The following is a 15,746-nucleotide window of genomic DNA, read 5'->3' as shown; positions in this document are numbered from 1 at the left end:
TTTAATTAAGAGTTGTGGATCCCAACTGTTTCAAAGTTCTTAAACATGAGGGGTAGGGTGACCACAGGGACTTCCCTTATATTTCATTTTGGTTTGTTTTGGATAGTTGTCTCATTGGCAATCATACCACATCTTTTTTTTTTTATATAAGAAACTTCCAGCTATTTTAACTGACCTATCAAAACTGAGAAGAAAAAAATACCCCTTGAAATTGCAGTAATATGTTTAACTTGAAAAACATTTAACATGCATTACCAACATTTATCACTGATAAAAAAAATTTAAACTGTTAGATAAACTGTTACCACTGTCACATTGTATTGGATTTTGACACTATAATTGATGTACAAAATATTTTCTGCTTTTTCATCTTTTATATATATATCTGAGACTACTTTGGTTATAGTAGTCTCAGCATATATCTTTTGGTTTTCAATTCTAGTGTTTATATTTATTAACCATGCATAGATGTATTTTGTCACCTGTCTGGATTTTCTAGTTTAAAATAGCCAAAACCCGGGATTACCCTTATCCGCTTCCGGAATCGGATCCGATATTGTAATCTCGCGGTAGCCATTTTATTTTCAATGTTGTTTTTGACAGAGAGTGTGATACGATTTTACTCGGATTTACACATTATTAATCGGCGATTTTCTGTATAAAGCTAGCGGTTGAACAAATTGAACATCGCTCTCATGAATGGTAATGATAAAAACAAGTTTGAGATCGTTTATTGATCTTTATTCGGAAACTTTGGTAAAAATGTTTGCAAAGTTATTTTTTCATTTTCTTTCAAGGTCCTTCGGCATGTAGGGCGTAGCTAGTAACCAAGTAGAAAGTCCGACTGCAAAATTGGAAGGTCGCAGACCTCGGACCACCGCTAATTTGAAACCTTGCGTCCATATTGAAAAGATACGAAATTGTCGTTTTCTGATTCAAAATTGCCGCCAACAGCGTGATCAGTTGAACTTATATAATAGACTACTGACGTATACATGACTTATGATGACTACGTATTGACGACAAACAATATTCCTACGACTTTTGCAATTTGGGAAATCTTAACTACTTGTCTTAAGAGATTTTCGGCGATTAAATAGTTCCTACATTTGTTTTTTGACATCTTAGCCAAAAGCTCAGGGGAGTATAAACTACATAAGGATTTCTAATGTGCTCTACTTCCTATGTGCAACTTCAAAACTTTTGGGAAAATCGACGATCATTTAAGGTTTTTCTGGTCATATTTTTTTTTGGGTAAAGATTGCATGAAATGCAATCAAAACCCTTATATTACTGAGGGCTGTTCCAGAAAATACTATGTCCCCCCCAGGGAAGGCAATTTTTTTAAATATTATGTGGGTGGTTGTATTTGAAATACCAAAATGCAAAGGGAGTGCTGTTCTAATTAAATTTTATTTCTGTGGGTGGTGGGGGTTAAAAAAAAGTGCCGTCCCTGGGGGGGCGGGGGGGGGGGAACATAGTATTTTCTGGAACAGCCCTGACTTGATATCTAAATCTTTCAATGTGTATCACTACATTTTAGAATCACAAAATAAAGTGCATCATAACATTTTATGCATTCTATCTATGAACATTTCCAGAAATTTATCAATGTTATATATACTAAGATATAAAAAAAAAAACTCACAAAATAATGTTACACCTGTCAAGAAAATTACATAACTTTTGCAAAGTGCAGGAATCTAATATATGTTCTAAACTTAGAAATGATGTTATTGAGTCAACTTTATCAAAAATTTAAGTTATCTCCCATTATTCAGAGTTGTAGTTGAATCGACTAAAACCAATTCTTTATTGACAATACAATATTCAATTTTACTTTCCACTGACAATTTAACGCAATCTATACCCTACTGTGCCAAATTATTTCAACTTTCTAAAAATTAATGTTTACCTTTTGTAATCCAGATTTTGCAGCATATTCGTCAGGCAGATGTTCATTTTTCACACTAGGTCTGAAAAGTTTTGTTGTATCACCACCACTCTTATACCACATCTAAAACAAATGAAATGCTAAATATAATTCTCATTATGCAAAAGGAGTTTCTTTAATGCAGTACAATGGAACATACCTTAGACAATTCTTTAAAGTCATAAGAAACCTCAAATCAAAAAAAAATAATGCATATGTTTTTTATAACTCAATCGATAGTTTTCATTGTAAAACTTATGTACATATTCTTTTTTCTGAAGAAAATTCTTTAATTTATTCATATTTAGAAGAAGTTTACTTTATTTGAATTGCTTCCTTCCAGCAAGCAATTCCCCCGATATATTTTCCGTATGCAAGGTGACCTCAGTGTGACCCATCTCGTAAAAATCCGGTGACCACAATACGCACTGATGTCCTTAAAATAAACTATTGTTAAACACGTGCTCAATTTCCATGCTTTTTTGTTTATTTTTCGTCAATTGTTGACAAACAGGTGACAATCGTTAAACTTCGGCTTTAAAACACGAACTTTAATTACCTGCCATATTTTCACAACAACACTGACCGATTGAAAAAAAAATTGACGATTATACGAAGTTTACACGAAAAAAAATAAATGATAAATTCGAGCACAGAAGACTAAGTTTATGATGTTTGTATGCATTGGTTTAAGAATTGGAAGAACATTATTTTTCACCGGTCACTCGTTTCTTATGACTTTAATCTGTTATCAACCAATTATAAAGCATTTATAAAGCTAAAATAAATTTAATTTTGAAATATAAAAATGTGCATGCTTGTGTATTATTTAATTTTTTTAATAATTTGATTAATAGAGTTTGATTGACAGTCTTTTATTGTGAAATAATACCTTTTTAGCCTCGCTTGCTCCAGGGCTATCTTTATCTACAACAAGCTCCCACATACATTGTAATGGAATAGCCCTTATTTTACAAATTTACCTTTTTAGCCTCCCTTGCTCCAGGGCTATCACATACATTGTAATGGAATAGCCCGTATGTTACAAATTTACCTTTTTAGCCTCGCTTGCTCCAGGGCTATCTCATACATTGTAATGGAATAGCTCTTATGTTACAAATTTACCTTTTTAGCCTCCCTTGCTCCAGGGCTATCTTTATCTACGACAAGCTCCCACATACATTGTAATGGAATAACCCTTATGTTACAAATTTACCTTTTTATCCTCACTTGCTCCAGGGCTATCTTTATCTACAACAAGCTCCCACATACATTGTAATGGAATAACCCTTATGTTAAAAATTTACCTTTTTAGCCTCGCTTGCACCAGGGCTATCCCTTATGTTACAAATTTACCTTTTTAGCCTCGCTTGCTCCAGGGCTATCTTTATCTACGACAAGCTCCCACATACATTGTAATGGAATAACCCTTATGTTACAAATTTACCTTTTTAGCCTCACTTGCTCCAGGGCTATCTTTATCTACGACAAGCTCCCACATACATTGTAATGGAATAACCCTTATGTTACAAACTTACCTTTTTAGCCTCACTTGCTCCAGGGCTATCTTTATCTACAACAAGCTCTAAAATCTGTTCTGGTTCTAGATAACCAGTTTCTGAACTGTATGGTTCTTCTCGTGTACATAATTCTGTCAAAATTATTCCAAATCTGAAATATATCAAATGGTTACAGCTGTTATCCTAATGCTAGCAAGTTAAAAGATTGATTTACTTGCTTGCAAGTTTCTACTGTGGAGTCATTTTTCGCTGGATACCAATTTTTGTGGCATTCACCGCATTCGTAGGTACTGGTGAACCACCAAATTAAATGTTCACCAAATTATCAAAAGGCTTGTACAGTACTTGCAACCTTAAGCGTTACTGTTTGACGTGAACTTGACTGTTGGGTGAATATTCGGTGACGGGTCTTTGACTGATTGATGACTGATCGGTGACCCATAGGATCTGTCAGATAAGTCAAAAAACCTGTGTGAGAGTTACTGTGACAACGGTCATCGATCGATCAGTAAATCAAATTTATGCACGGATCTGACGGATACGTGTATATTTCAAATTCTTATGTAAACCGAACTCAACAGTGTTTACGACCCATGAACGCGGACCTCGACGAAGACACCATAATGTACACGTTAATTTGGTTGCAATAAAAAAGTAAAAAAGTGCAACAGTTATATTAGATTCTTAATTAAAGCGTTAAATTGTTTATGTTAATTAATAGTGTTGTATTAAAAATTGTAAACATTAGAAACATATATAATACATAATAGTATTATATGTCTCAGTTAACACGAACTTCTACTTACGAAAATGCCGATAATCCGCCATTGGAGTTTTGAACTTTTTATAATTTAGAAAATGTTGTTTTTCATAAAATTAAAAGAACGTCAGATAAATCATATTTAAATTTTATACCTATTGTTCAAAAATACCAAAAAACTCTTTTTTCTTTAAAAAATGACAGTTTTATTTGAAATCAGTTATTTCCAACAACTCGAGATAAATATTTTCATTATAATTGATATATAATAAGTATTAAAATACTTAAACTTTTATTTTGTGGAACAAGAATGCAGTTATTGAATATTTTGATAAAAATTATCAACCGCCATATGATTTCAGTACTTTTTGTTCATCAGGATTGGTTGTTCTTCATAAATTATGTTTACTTTCGGGGAAAAGATATTGAATTTTTGTACGCGTTGCATAAAATGCCAATTTTTCTTCTCATATTTGAAAATATTGTAACTTCAACATGTTCAATTGCAATCAGTTGCTATGAATTCCTTCTATTGACAAATTTTGTATTAAATTTGAATATTTGAAGAATAAGTATTTTACTTTTAATTATGTTGAACCAGAATGCAATCATTTCTTTATTTGAATGGAAATTATTGACCAAAATTTGATTTTTTTACTGTATATAGGTTAAAATTCATGGTTTGCTAAAAAAATTGAAAGAATGTCAGAGAAATCATACAATATTCATTTGCATTACTTAAAATATCCAAAATCTTTTAATTAGAATTTAGATACAATAAGATTTAGAATCTTAAACTTTTATTTTTGTGAATAGGAATGCAGATATTACTTTATTTTGATACAAATTATTAATCGCCATATTTTTTTCAGTACTTTTTGTACATCAAGATTGGCTGTTCTTCATAAAATATGCTTACTTTAAGGAAGGAGATATTAAATTTTAATATGCGTTGCCTAAAATGCAATTATTTCTTCATTTTACTAAAAATTATTGACCGCCATTGGATTTTTGTACTTTTTAGAGTTAAGAATAGGTTGTTTTTTTCATGATATTAAAAGAGTGTCAGACAAATCACACTAAAATTTTATTCGCATTGTTTAAAAATAACCAAAATTAGTCTTCTTTTAATAAAAAATGATGCTATTTTATTTGAAATCAGTCATTTTTACCATATTGAGACAAGTCTTCTGATCAGAATTGAGATATACTGAGAATTTTAATACTTAAACCTTTATTTTTTTATAATAAGAATGCAGTTGTTGATTTATTTTGATACAAATTATTAACAGTTATAAGATTTCATTACTTTTTGTACATCAGGATTGGCTGTTCTTCATAAAATATGCTTACTTTAAGGATGTATTCTTCTGACTTTTCAGTCTCGTTGAAATCTCGTTCTTGAATTATTTCCAAAACATGTGATACAAGTGGAAAATATCAATGAATTTTAAAATTATCATAATCAAACATAACTCTGTGAAAAAATTGAGTATTTACAATGAATGATTTTTTAGTAATCCAGTTTTCAAATTTATGACCAATCAAGTCTGTATTTTTGGCAAAAATTTTGAGAAAATGGGTGAGGGATACAAAAAATGATTTTACAAGAATCATGTACATCCCATATCATTTTGGTCTTTTCAAATTTCTTAGATATGAATTTTTTCAATCATTTATAACAAAAAAGTTAAAATATTATGCATTTTGTTCTTAAAACTGAGAAAAATCACAAAAAAACAAAATTGAAAGCATGGAAAATTTTACACAAAAAAGCGTCAAAATATGATAAAACTTTCTTATTTCAACACCTACCTATAGTTTTTTTAATTAAATTTTATTCAGATTGGTCCACTTCATCTTTATAGAAAGTATGAAAAAAAGTTTAATTGTGGAACTGTGATTTTTTTCAAGATAATAGCCCAAAAATAGGTTAAAATCGATGAAAAATGGGAAAATCATCAAAATTGGGCATTTTCAAAGGGCGGTAGCGAAAAAAGAAGTGCACCACCATATGATTTTTTCTTTACCAATTATTTTGTTACAGTCTTATTAACCCAAAAATCAGGTTAAGAAAAAAAGTTTAATTCTAGAAATTTTTGGCCCTTCAGAGGTGTACATCCTTAAGGAAACAGATATTAATTTTTTGTATGCATTGCCTAAAATGCAAATATTTCTTCACTTAACTAAAAATTATTGACCGCCATTGGATTTTTGTACTTTTTAGAGTTAAGAATAGTTTTTTTTTCATGATATTAAAAGAGTGACAGAGAAATCATACAAAAATTTCATTTGCATTGTTTAAAATAACCAAAATTAGTCTTCTTTTAATTAAAACATTGTTGTTAAAATGATGCTATTTTATTTGAAATCACGTCATTTTTACCATCTTGAGACGAGTGATCTAATCAGAATTGAGATAAACTGAGAATTCAAATACTTCAACTTTTATTTTTGTTGAATAAGAATGCAGTTGTTGATTTATTTTGATACAAATTATTAACAGTTATAAGATTTCAGTACTTTTTGTACATGAGGATTGGCTGTTCTTCATAAAATATGCTTACTTTAAGGAAAAAGATATTAAATTTTTGTATGCGTTGCCTAAAATGCAAATATTTCTTCACTTTACTTAAAATTATTGACCGCCATTGGATTTTTGTACTTTTTATCATTAGAATAGGGTTTTTTTCATGAAATTAAAAGAGTGTCAGAGAAATCATACTAAAATGTTATTCGTGTTGTTTAAAATAACCAAAATTAGTCTTCTTTTAATTAAAACATTGTTGTAAAAATGATGCTATTTTATTTGAAATCAGTCATTTTTACCATCTTGAGACAAGTGATCTAATCAGAATTGAGATAAACTGAGAATTTAAATACTTGAACTTTTTTTTTTGTTGAATAAGAATGCAGTTGTTCATTTATTTTGATACAAATTATTAACAGTTATCATATTTCAGTACTTTTTGTACATCAGGATTGTCGGTTCTTCATAAAATATGCTTACTTTAAGGAAAAAGATATTAAATTTTTGTACGCATGGCCTAAAATGCAAATATTTCTTCATTTTACATAAAATTATTGACTGCCAATGGATTTTTGTACTTTTTATAGATTAGAATAGGTTTCTTTTCATGAAATTAAAAGAGTGTCAGAGAAATCATACTAAAATTTTATTCGCGTTGTTTAAAATAACCAAAATTAGTCTTCTTTTTATTAAAAATGAAGCTATTTTATTTAAAATCAGTTATTTTTACCATATTGAGACAAGTCTTCTGATCAAAATTGAGATATAATGAGAATTGAAATACTTAAACTTTTATTTTTGTTGAATAAGAATGCAGTTGTTGATTTATTTTGATACAAATTATTAAAAGTCATATGATTTCAATACTTTTTGTACATCAAGATTGGCTGTTCTTCATAAAATATGCTTACTTTAAGGAAGAAGATATTAAATTTTAATATGCGTTGCCTAAAATGCAATTATTTCTTCATTTTACTAAAAATTATTGACCGCCATTGGATTTTTTGTACTTTTTATAGTTTAGAATAGTTTTTTTCATGAAATTAAAAGAGTGTCAGAAAAATCACACTAAAATTTTATTGGTGTTGTTTAAAATAACCAATAAAAAGTCTTCTCTTTATTAAAAATGATGCTATTTTATTTGAAATCAATTATTTGTACCATCTTGAGACAAGTCTTCTAATCAAAATTGAAATATAATGACAATTAAAATGCTTACACAATATTTTTGTGGAATTAGAATGCAGTTATTGATTATTTTGATACAAATTATTAACCGTCATATCATTTCCGTTCTTTTTGTACATCAGGATTGGCTGTTCTTCATAAAATATGCCTACTTTAAGGAAAAAAATATTAAATTTTGTATGCGTTGCCTAAAATGTAAATATTTCTTCATTTTACTAAAAATTATTGACCGCCATTGGATTTTGTACTTTATATAGATAAGAATAGTTTTTTTTTCATGACATTAAGATTGTCAGATAAATCTTACTTAAATCTTATTCGCGTTGTTTAAAATATCCAAAATTAGTCTTCTTTTATTAAAATTTTATAGGCTTCCATTGTGACAGGAATATAAAAAGTCCTTGATTATGATAAGTTCTTTTTAAAGAATTTTATCATGATAAGGATACAAAAAAAAATATAGACTACATCTTTCATTGACTGATCCTTTCATTTTGCTTTTACCGAGTATGTTTGGAAAATAATAAAATCAAAATCGTGATGTAGACACCGTTTTAGAACCCGCCGGGTTTGAAAATATATAACCTAAATAAAACAAAAAGACCATTCTTTAATAATAATTTTTATGTTGGGTTTTATCTGTACATTTCTTTTTAATAAAACTTTGCTAAATTATTATTAATAAAGCAAAATGTATCATCATGATCATTGAACGTTCGATTTTCACTAGTCACCATTTTAATTTAACTAAACGAAACTAAGATTCCGTAATTTGTATTAGTTTATCATGTGACGTATTACAGGTCAATCCGTCATCAAGGTCGATCGGTTCTATCCGTCCGATCAGTCAATTACTTTTACTATAAGTCTGACGGATTGCTGACGTGAGTTTGACGCGAACTTGACTGATCGGTGACTGATCGATGACCGCTGACTGATCGCTGAAATAGTAACGCCTAAGGTTGCAAGTACTGTATGCAGACATGTCAGACATCGTCAAAACCACCAAATTAAATATCAATGACCATCAAAGTTTTTCCTATTCTACAAAAATTAGTATCCATGAAAATAAATGAATCCACAGTATTAAAGGTGGTACACAACACTTTCACTCAAATTAATTTGGCTCGTTTAATTTATCCTTGTTTTCAAAATTCTAATAGGGAACATACTTTATATAATTGTTTAAATAAACCAATTTTTCAAGACGTTTCGGCCATTGGCCTTCTTCAGTTCTTTATTTTTCCTCTCAACTACATGGCTGACTTTACATTCATTTAATTTACATAAAATTTTGACAAAGTATTTACTTTGACCCCTCAACAAAAGTATAAAAATTTCAAAAATTATGAACCAAACATTTTTTCAGAAAAATTACACTGGTTATATAGCAGTTTAACAAACACCAGTTTTGATCATTGAGAAGCTTAACATTCCCTTTACAACACAACTTAAATAAAACGTTTAGTTGATTTTACATAGTTATCTTCCTGTAGTGCAAGGTACCACCTTAAGTTTTCTCAAGCATTGTAATTAAAGATTGACATCTGCTTACAACATAAGTAGGCAGAGTTAAACCTGTAAATATATTTCATGCTTGCATCACAGCTGAAGATTGACCAATCAGATGATTAGATTGTGTTTATCTATTTGAATATTGGAGTTGAAGCTGTGGCAAATCCTTGGGTTCTACCATATATAGGTACACAAACTTACAACTCAATTTATTTTTTGTTGAATCATTAAAATTAATTTTGAGAACATTTTTTTTCAAATCTCCTTGTCATATTAGATATGGCTTTTAAAAATCTTTGTGATATCTTTTACCGTTTGGTTTCAAATTGGAATTAAAAATTGTATTTTCCCATAGAGTTTATTGTAAAATCCTGAGAATTTCACCTCCTAGAAATTAAAAGTGCCAGGATGTTTCGAAAAATATGTATAGGTAAATTTGATATATTTGATAATGTCCAATCAAATTTAAATGAATAGTTGAAAATCTGGAAATATTTTTTTTCATGTGGAATTTCACAAAATTGTGTTTTAGAGTTTTTTTCAATGATAACGATCTGGCCATTGTGACAAATGGTCAAAATTGTGTAGTTCACACTTAAATTGGGAGAGAAAGCAGATATGCAGCATTTCTCATGTGTTTTCTGTCACATACTTACGAGTACACATCTCCATGCTTAGTCCCCTGTTTAACACCATCAATATTTTTGCAGCCTGGCAACAATTCTGGAGCTGTCCAAAACAATGAGCTGGAAAAGAGAAATTGTCAAATTATCAAAACTATATTTTTTTTATATTATAAGAAATGAAGTAAGAATCAAAAAAAGATCTGGCAAAATTTCACATGTGGCTGCATTTCTGATTCTAAGTTTGATACACTGTACTTTCAGAAATTATTGTGTGCATTTTTTATTGAGATTTTTGATAATTGGACAAAAATGTTGGAATAATTATTGTAATTTCAGAAAAATCTGCATTAAAAGAGATATATGAACAAGATATCAGATTGCAAGTCTTAATATTTATCAACCCTTAATAAAATGCCGATTTCAGTTCAGAATTGATTTACAAGTGTTCAGTAAATGAAACTATAAAAACAAATATTTATTTCTTCACAAGAATCTATAAACAAATTAAAACAAACGTTAATTTCTTTTCAGTAAATTCGTCATCATCAGGTAACTTCTTTCTAGGTCCATTGTATCTAAGACTGGGTAAACCAAATCCTAAAAAAAACCCAGAAAATATATATATAGAGTATCGTAAAACTATATTTTTTAGTTGCAAATTAGGCTGTTATTTTTTAAGATTGAATTGCTTCATATTTTTCATGTAGAGGCCATTTATAGCAGACTATTTGGTATGGACTTATCTCAATGTTGGTGTATAAACAGTAACCTACAATTTCTTACACCCCCTTCATTTGATTTTTGGTGGCTAGTTGTCCCATTGACAAATATACCACATCCCTTTATTTTTATACACATGTTAAATTAATACTGTTAATTAAAAAAGTATTGTGAATAATGCAACAGGGTTATAATCGCAATATTTTTAACTTGCATTTTGAATTTTTTAATATGAATTAAAGAAAATTGTTCTTAACCCTTACCATGAGGCGGCTGTAATATTACAGCTGTACTCAATATACCAATATTTAGCTCCAATTGCTCTCCATACTTTTGGAGATCTACTGTATGACATTTATTTATACCAAGTGTATGCGTTATCTCAATCGTACACATTTAAATTAATTTATTGTCATGTTTCTCCATTTTAATGTTCAGTTTGAGCTCAAATACAAACTTCCAAAATTGAAATCAAATGAAAGTGGGCTATTTTTTGTTGAGTGGTGGGCTTCTTTTCGAAGTCTGACACATGAAGTTCAGAGGCCAAATGACTGCTGATCTTGTTTGTTATTGAAATATGCATAGGAAACAACTGCTTCCAGTTGCATGCCAAGTAAGTAAAAAATTGAGAAATTTGGCATTTTTTCATCAAAAACTACCATGACCAGAAACTTAAACCTGAAGCCGACACACAGATCAAATAACATAATGCCCATAAATATGGCATTAAAATGTCTTTGATAAACCTATAATTCAAGCGTGAATATCATTACTTTTTCCATACCTGATATTTTACATGTCCATCTATTATCTACTAGACAATTTGATGACTTGAGTCTTCCATGGGATTGTATCTCTGATAAATGGAGAAAGTGCATTCCACGACAGATGTCTTTTAGTAAGGAGAATTTAAAGTCCCATCCAAGTTTAACATTGTCATTGGATAAAAGATCTTCCAAGCTTCCCTGCAAGCAAAATTAAAAGTATTAATAAAAACACAAATATCATGAATAACAACAAATTATGTGGTCTACTGTGGATTTATTTATATTTGTGGGTACCAATTTTCGTGGATTAATGAAAACTTACATATCATTTGGGGACTGCATATAAGCCCATAGAAAATTTGTTATTCGTTGAACATTTAATTTCGTGGATCACCATTATCCACAAAATCCACGAAAATTGGTATAAAAATAATAGTAATGAATCCACAGTATATATTAGTCAGATTTTAAGTATGCATTTGATACCCTTATACATATCTATTTCTAAATATGTACCAAACACATACAGAGACCCCTAGCTTTAATTAATTTATTTAAGTAGACCTTCCAATAATTGCCTTCACTATTGAACTGTTACCTTTGGTGTAACTTCTGACAGTAAACACACATTAGGATATTCCAAACAGGCACCAACAAACTGAACCAAGTTATTGTGACGCAATTCTCTGATGGCGACAACTTCCATTCTCAGATTTTCATCTTCCACTGACAAAGTATCACAGTTGAATTTCTGAAAAATAAATATGAATTACTGATGATCAAATATAGTTTATAAACAAGAATGTGTCCAAAGTACACGGATGCCCCACTCGCACTATAATTTTCCATGTTCAATGGACCGTGAAATTGGATAAAAAATATAATTAGGCATTAAAATTAGAAAGATAATATTATAGGGAACATGTGTACTAAGTTTCAAGTTGATTGGACTTCAACTTCATCAAAAACTACCTTGACCAAAAACTTTAACCTGAAGCGAAACAGACGGACAAACGAACAGACGGACGAACAGACCAGAAAACATAATGTCCCTCTACTATCGTAGGTGGGGCATAAAAATTATATATTTATGAAGTTAATAAACTTAAACACAGAATTATGTCTTACCATTTTTTTCGATTTTTTTTGATAATGCAAATATTGAAATTAAAATAGAAATACTTAAACGGGGTCAATACTCTATTCTTATTTCACTTTGGCTGTATAATTGCAAAGATCATAGCATAAGGAACATTTGTACAAAATTTCAAGATGATTAGACTTCAGCTACCTTGACCAAAAACTTTAACCTGAAGCCTAACAAACAGATGCACAGAACGAAAAACATAATGAATAAGTGGGGTATAAAAATAGTAAGAAATAATTTTCGTTGCAATTTTTAAGTGAAATTGCTTATACCTGGATATAACACTTTTGACTTCTCCAAGTGCACATATTACTTTTAGCAGATGTAGCAAAATCATCACCAGCTGTGGACATAATACTCATGGCTCTGGTGTCACCAACAACTACTTCGTCCCATTTTATCAGCCAATCTAAGTTCTTCAAAGCTTGACGTAAATGATGTCTAAAAATCAAATAAATACAATAAATGTAAAAACAAAATAAGTTTCCAACAGGGTTATACTCAAACTATAGAAATAAAGTAAAATGTGCCAAGTTTTCAAATTCTTTTATTTATGTATTTTTTGAAATACCAAATGTCTGAATAGTTTAGTTCTGTCTCTGAGTTATGCCAAATAGAGTATATGTGTGGTTCCACTAACATTTTTTTTTAAAATAAGGTTGGTAGGTTGGCAATTTTTTCTATAAATTTCTTTTTTTTTAGTCAAAATCCAGTAAAAAAATGTCTGTGTACTGAGTTGAATTTAGGTATTATACATGTCCCTTCCGGAAGTTTACCATCAGAATCAGTGGGGTAACTGAAAACACATGCACATATACCTTTTTTTGCCTTAGAAGGCATGTTTGTTTGTTTGCCAGAGACAAAATCCATAACTGAATAGCAAATGCCCTATAAAAGGAGATCACATGCCATTCTGTTTGGTGAAATTAAAAAAAACCAAGATCAGCAGAAAAGAAATATAAGGCCATGGAAAAATAATTGATGGTTTCCCCTAACCCGACCGGGTCATTTAATTTTATTGCAAAAAACAAATAAAAATTAAAAAAAAAAAATTTTTTTTTTTTTGCAGAGACAACTTTAAGTGTTGAAAATATGCAAGTTTATAGTTCCACTATAACATATACAATACATATAGAAATAAAATTATGCATGGTTACAAAAAAAAAAAAAAAAAAGCCTGCCTGCCGGGTCTTTTAAATTTTCCCATGTTAGGGGAAAGGCCATGGAAAATTAATTGTTGGTTTCCCCTAACATGGGAAAATTTTAAAGACCCGGCAGGCAGGTTTTTTTTTTTTTTTTTTGTAACCATGCATAATTTTATTTCTATATGTATTGTTTCTACAGCGGAACTTTAATCTTGCATACTTCCAACACACTTTTAGTTGTATCTGCAAAAAAAAATTTTTTTTTTTTTTTTTTCACAAAAAAATTGAATGACCCGGCGGTAAAACAGTGACCCGGTCGGGTTAGGGGAAACCATGAATTATTTTTCCATGGCCAAACCAACAATTAATTTTCCATGGCCTAACAAATAAATTTTTGGAATATTCTTACCTTTTTAATAACCATCTGATGAGGAAGACCAAGATAACAATAAATATTATAAAACATAATATTGGAATGATCGTCACGACATATATGGACTGGTTACATTGTGCTCCTACAGATCCAGAGTTACATTTACAGGTATCTGGTCCCGAACATTTACCATCTCCACAGTCAAAACTGAAAAAAAAAGACCATTATTAATATTTCATTTCATATTTTGTATTAATAATTACTGTGCTTTTATTATATTCTATGGATTTCAATTTTCGTGAATTTGTTGGAACTGGGGAACCATGAATTTAAATATATGGTCAACAGAATTCTAAAGGAATGTATGCAAAATTTTCCAAAACCACAAAAGTATGCACAATTATTTCAGTTATTGTTCAGTCTTCAAAAATAAAAGAATCTGCAGTAGGTTTAAAAAAAAAATCAACAGTCTTTGTAATGAGATGGTATACAAAATTACTTAGGTATTGCAAAGAAAGTTCCAAATAAGTCTTATAATGAATACAAATAGAACAACGTTGTTGCATTTAGTAAATGAATTTGAGTAAACAGCACTTAAACAATTTATTTGTTTCCTAACCATTTCTTATTAATGTGGTATAATATTGACCTCATCTTCAGTAGTTAACTTGCAAGAATTCACATAGTTATATCTATATATGTAAAATCCAATAGAATATTTCATAAAAAGGGGGGGGGGGGGAGTTGCCTCCCAGGACTCACTTCAATAATAAATGATCTTTGAATTATCACAGGGAAAACCAATGGTCTGATCTTTAAAAAAAACCGACAAACTAAACAAATTTATGAACCACATCAATAAACAACAACCTTTGCAGATCAAATTTATTCGTTCATTGTGTAATCATACGTTTTTTGATTGAGTTAAGTCTGCAAATTGATATTTTATTGTGTTTTTCTATGTTGTGATGTTATGCTATTGTTAAAGAAAAAAGGAGAAGGTTTGGATCCATTAAAACGTTTAATCCCGCTGCAAATGTTTGCACCTGTCCTAAGTCAGGAATCTGATGTACAGTAGTTGTCGTTTGTTTATGTAATATATACATGTTTCTCGTTTTGTTTAAATCGATTAGACTGTTGGTTTTCCCGTTTGAATGGTTTTACACTAGTAATTTTGGGGCCCTTTATAGCTTGTTGTTCGGTGTGAGCCAAGGCTCCGTGTTGAAGGCCTTACTTTAACCTATAATGGTTTACTTTTTATATTGTTACTTGGATGGAGAGTTGTCTCATTGGCACTCACACCACATCTTCCTATATCTATCTGATTCCTGACTTAGGACAGGAGTAAACAACGGGTGCAAGCAGCGGGTTTATATGTTTTAATAGGTACCAACCTTCATCCTTACCTGAAGCAATAGTGTAACATCACAACAAAGAAAGACTCACTAGTATCTATTTATAACTTACCCACAGATTGGTACTTCACACCTAGGTTTGATCTATTTATAACTTACCCACAGAT

At 30.1% G+C, this 15,746-nt stretch overlaps 1 protein-coding gene across 1 annotated transcript in view; it reads right to left on the bottom strand.

Annotated features, from left to right (window-relative positions):
- Positions 1 to 15,746, bottom strand: part of LOC134692699 (uncharacterized) — a 63,728-nt gene that overhangs the window by 11,065 nt on the left and 36,917 nt on the right. The window contains exons 20-27 of the mRNA XM_063553178.1: positions 14,261 to 14,431; positions 12,979 to 13,147; positions 12,158 to 12,310; positions 11,577 to 11,757; positions 10,588 to 10,669; positions 10,103 to 10,192; positions 3,472 to 3,604; positions 1,916 to 2,017 (exon numbers count right to left, since the gene is read on the bottom strand). Of these exons, the coding sequence (XP_063409248.1) occupies positions 1,916 to 2,017; positions 3,472 to 3,604; positions 10,103 to 10,192; positions 10,588 to 10,669; positions 11,577 to 11,757; positions 12,158 to 12,310; positions 12,979 to 13,147; positions 14,261 to 14,431 (1,081 nt within the window). The remainder of the gene's footprint in view (positions 1 to 1,915; positions 2,018 to 3,471; positions 3,605 to 10,102; positions 10,193 to 10,587; positions 10,670 to 11,576; positions 11,758 to 12,157; positions 12,311 to 12,978; positions 13,148 to 14,260; positions 14,432 to 15,746) is intronic.

This window comes from Mytilus trossulus, chromosome 12 (genome assembly GCF_036588685.1).
Source record: "Mytilus trossulus isolate FHL-02 chromosome 12, PNRI_Mtr1.1.1.hap1, whole genome shotgun sequence".
Taxonomy (NCBI): domain Eukaryota; kingdom Metazoa; phylum Mollusca; class Bivalvia; order Mytilida; family Mytilidae; genus Mytilus; species Mytilus trossulus.
The sequence above is the reverse complement of the archived record's forward strand: the minus strand, read 5'-3'. Positions and strand labels throughout refer to the sequence as shown.